Source organism: Glycine soja, chromosome 18 (genome assembly GCF_004193775.1).
Source record: "Glycine soja cultivar W05 chromosome 18, ASM419377v2, whole genome shotgun sequence".
In the NCBI taxonomy this organism is placed as follows: Eukaryota; Viridiplantae; Streptophyta; class Magnoliopsida; order Fabales; family Fabaceae; genus Glycine; species Glycine soja.
The window spans coordinates 9,171,020-9,175,373 of NC_041019.1; the positions used below are offsets into that span (position 1 = coordinate 9,171,020).

General features: G+C 34.6%; 1 protein-coding gene across 2 annotated transcripts; it reads right to left on the minus strand.

The window, feature by feature from the left end:
* Positions 1-313: 313 nt before the first annotated feature.
* Positions 314-4,354, minus strand: LOC114395643 (WRKY transcription factor 6-like). Of its 2 annotated transcripts, XR_003663077.1 has the most exons (7): positions 3,969-4,354; positions 3,790-3,885; positions 3,332-3,472; positions 2,760-3,053; positions 2,200-2,313; positions 617-1,285; positions 314-534 (listed from the first exon to the last, which is right to left on the minus strand). XR_003663077.1 is itself a non-coding variant. In XM_028357473.1 (6 exons), the coding sequence occupies exons 1-6, from the start codon at positions 4,170-4,172 to the stop codon at positions 698-700; spliced, it is 1,437 nt and encodes a 478-aa protein (XP_028213274.1). In that variant the 5' UTR covers positions 4,173-4,354; the 3' UTR covers positions 314-697. The 2 variants fall into 2 exon arrangements, 1 of the variants encoding a protein (XP_028213274.1); XM_028357473.1 differs by having other exon boundaries at positions 314-1,285.

The following is a 4,354-nucleotide window of genomic DNA, read 5'->3' on the forward strand; positions in this document are numbered from 1 at the left end:
GGAGCCGGAGGTGACTATTAGAATGGCGTCGAAACTGTTCTTCACAATTTTGAATGCGACTTTCGAGGTGATTTTCATGGTGTTGAACTTGTACTTCAGGATTTTGCATGCGACATTCATGGAGCTGAAAATGATCTTGGCAATCTTTAATGCGCCTTCCAAGGAGCTGAATGTGACTTTGAAGTCACTGAAATTGGTTAAACTGTTCCTCAGAACGGTGAATGTGGCCATCATGACGCCTCTCTAGTCGATCACGGTCTTGATCCTCTGTTTATGGTGTTTATGTTTCATTCATGTCTTATTTATAAAGGTATATGAAGAAGAGAGGAACAAAACTGTTCCGATATAGTTCTATTTTATAACTCAGTTAATTACACACATCTAAATAGTCATTGCAAAAGCTTAAATAGAAAAACTATGAAGCTCCTTATTGGGAAAAGCAAAAAGTACTCTTGACTAAGCTAAAAAGAAAGCATAATGAGCCTGCAGCTACAACTTCTTTTTTTGAGCAGAAGCACCAAGCAATCATGTAAACTGCAAGGACATTAAAATATTTTATTATAACAACTTGGAAAAATCTCAATTGCCAACAAGTGCTCTAAAATTCAATTTCTACCTGGAACAATAGGAAAATGATTAACTGCACTTATTCCAAAACCAAGTGAGACTCGTAATTACAATTATTTAGTCTTAAATGTTATTGCAATGCTGGATCTCCACTAGTACCATTAATGTTTGGATGTGAACTTCCAATTATAGATGTTATGGCAGCCATAACAGCTGCACTGAATTTCGGGTCTCCAGTGATAGCAGCTGTAGCTGCATTTACCGTGTCCACAAATGAAGCAGTTTCTGTTCCCTGAGACCCATGCAAGCTAGAAACCTTAGTCTGGTGATTCTGATAAAAAATGTTGGTAGCTGATGACATAAACTTCTGAGCCAAAAGTGGGGAAAGGAGGCTATATATATGTTGGTTATCCTGTGGTGCCCCTTGTAGTAGCTGTGAGGAATTATTGGTAGTACTTTGAGTGAGATCCAAAGTTATAGTGGGAAATGGAGCTGAAGTTGAGAGGGTTGCTAAGTTCTGAGAAAACGGAAGTGATGCACTTTCTAATATGTTTGGGTATATAAGGCCATCTGAGCTTAGCATTGATCCTGAAAGTAGCATTGATGCAGCTGCTGATGTGGTGGATGCAATGGCCTTTGCAGTGGGAGGGAGTACATGATTGTGTTGCCCTTCATATGTTGTGATCAACACACTTAGATCCTCAGCATTCCTTTGTACCTTTAAATTAAAGAAACATCAGTCCACTAGTTAATTGGTGCAACTTCTTGGTAGCTAGAGATAAAAAAATCATATGTTCTTCTTGGTAAAAATTTCTTTAAGTCAAGTGGCTTCCAATTTAATTTTTTCTTTATATGGATCTCAAATTTTATTTGTAATATGTCTAAATAGCAATTTGTCACAATTAGTTCAAAACTTATCCTACACGTGATTTATTTTTTTGGCAGATATTTTCTCTGGGAAATAACACTATTGTCAGATACTAAATGAGTACTGCTCTTCTAACAAGAATATGAATTCGCATAGTTATTGGAGTCTAGTCCCTTTACACTAAATTCAAATCTCATGTGATTTAATATACTATATAACTCAACACCTTAAACTTGTCAGGCCGAAGGGCGTAGTCAATGGACAACAGGTGAATATTCCTGTACTACCCTTTGTTGGTCCCGAGGGACGGAGGAGGCTAGGTTAGCCGAAAGATGGTTATCGGTTCAAGGATGCAAGGTGCCCCTGCTTTTTCAGAGTAATAAGGGATAGAAAAAATGTCTCGAGTCAAAGTTCCAGTACTAGGCGCTACAGCGCTGAAGTAATCCATACCATACTTTTAGGAAAAGCTCGAACGACCTTCAACAAATGGGTACCTGTACCCGAAATCGAAAAATAATGTATTGAGGTGTTTCCCTATTCAAGTTTTTTTATTAGTATTTTAAATGCTCGAAGGGTTAAATTAATTATATGCTATGTACGGATTGGTAAGTTCACGGAATCAAATTGAGTAATCTTAAATCACATGTAGTTTTCTGCTAGTGGCCTACGATTGGAGTGGGTTGTTTGCAGTTTAGCCTAACTTTCAAAAAAAAAAAGTAAATAAATTTTCATAAAGAGTGGATAGATCGAGAGAGAAAATATACTTGCTTCCGAACTGGACAAGCAGTTCCCATTGAGCAACGATAATAAGATCGCGGACATGGATTCCCTTTTGCCATCTTCTGCCCATACTTTCTCCATTGACATCCATCTGAAATCTGTGATGAATTCATGAAAAGAAAATTAATATCTAGTTGCAAGTATATATAAGTTATATATAACAGAAATTTTTAGCTTAAATTAAAGATATGCAATATCGCATGCAAAAATCGCTCTAGATTTGTTAGCGAATGCCATGTTTCAATATACAAATCAATTAAGCATTTATTCAATAAGAAATTGACATTTTAGTTACCAAGAACATGGCACGGATAGGAATATACATGCAGTTCGTATAAATAAATGATTCATCGTTTTTACATTATTATATTGTCAGAATTTTCGTTTATTTGAAGAGAATCTAGCTAGTACACATGTATGTAATATGGTGAGAAAATCTGGCATCTCGCACGACATCTTATAGTTTATTTTGTAAGTTTCCCCATTATACTTGTTGAAATAAATTAAAAGGAACTCAACTATATGTCACTTATTTTATACTAACCATAGATGAATCTGTTTTTGTTCGAACTGATACGCGAGCTTTCTTGATCATTGACATAGTTTCTGAACTCTCATGCTTATCTCTCCTAGATTTTGCACTATCCTTGCCAGAATTCCACTCAACAACATCTCTATTCTTGCACTCCATCAACTCAGTAATGTTTTTGCTTTCTTGCAGTTTTGCTTCTGAATGTTGTTGAGAAGGATCTTCCTTCGTAGCAATTCCAATATCCAAGAAAGACCTTGAAATAATCATATCATCTCTCTTATCCTTCTCCTCTATGGCTCCATTAATCTACATCAAAAACAATTTTGTCAGCAATTTGGAAACTGTAGAGGGATTTTATATATAGTTTATTAGATCATATTCGAAATATCATAAAAACATTCACCTAATATTTTTAAGTGGTCATAAAAGTAACTGTTAATCTTGATTTTATGTATAGTGGTACGTATGATCTAATTTAATAGTCTTTATTTCTCCAAATTATAAAAAGTATTTTCACTTACACACATGAATTACATGTATGCATGTGTATATCTTTGGTTTTCGTGAAGTAAAATTTTGATTACCTCATTTTTATGTTGTTTTTGCATAAGTTTCGTAAGATCCTTGTGCAGGTCATTGTACTTATTGTTCACCTGGTCAACCAGCTCTCTCAAGTGTTGATTTTCAGCATTTATGATGTGCAACTCAGCTAACATAGCTGCAAACTGTATCCATAGTAGGGAAAAAATATTATTCTGATATAAATCTCTTTCGTAAATTAATTATCCTAGAAAAAATTAAGATGCAAAGTAAATACGTGTGATGCAATTCAGCTAGCATAGCTACAAAATGCACCCAGAAAAGAAAAAAAAATAATTCTGATATAAATTTCTCTCATAAACCGATTATCACAAAAAACTTAAGAAGTAGAGTAAATACGCATGAACAATCTTGTATTATATCTCAAAAAAATTTCATCTTAAAAGCTATATGTTTGACAAAATTAAAAACTTATATACATGGCACAAAATAAGAAAAGTACCTTATTTCTCGTATTATCCCTTGACTCGGACGGTCCTTCTTCCATATTTGATCTATTGCTGGTTGAACTCTTCGTAATAAGGAGATCTAAATTGGTCTACAGATTAATAAAGAAGAAAATTAAAATAATTAATGCAGTAAAAACCAGAGAAATAAAGAAATATTCATAAGCCAGCCTACATTAATAGGAAGCTCCATTTGGTGGTGCACCAATTGATTATCAACGTCTTCACTTTTCTTCTTCTTCTCTGTGAAGAAATCTATCTCATCCACGGCAAGTCGTTTCCCATTGAACGACATCATTGGAGAAGACTGTGTAACTGCAGCATTAGAGAGATCATTGTTGCAGGTATCTTCAATGTTGTTAGTTAATTTTTTATACATAACGAAGTTTGTATATATTTGAACTTTATGGAATGAGTGTGAATGTTGTACTAGGTTTGGGTATAGAATTACCACAAGAAAGTTGCTTGGGGACAAAGAAAGTGGTTGGATCAGTATTAAAGAAGAGTCCTATGTCTACTTTCTGCCCACAACTTCTGAAAGGAAGACGTGATAAAGAGAGA

Excerpts from the sequence above, each read along its gene's own strand:
- LOC114395643 (XM_028357473.1), bottom strand. The coding sequence starts at position 4,172 with ATGTATAAAAAATTAACTAACAACATTGAAGATACCTGCAACAATGAT. Across the intron at positions 3,886-3,968 it reads AAATGGAGCTTCCTATTAAT|ACCAATTTAGATCTCCTTAT; the intron begins GTAGGCTGGCTT and ends ATTAATCTGTAG. Across the intron at positions 2,314-2,759 it reads CAAAAACAGATTCATCTATG|ATTTCAGATGGATGTCAATG; the intron begins GTTAGTATAAAA and ends AATTCATCACAG.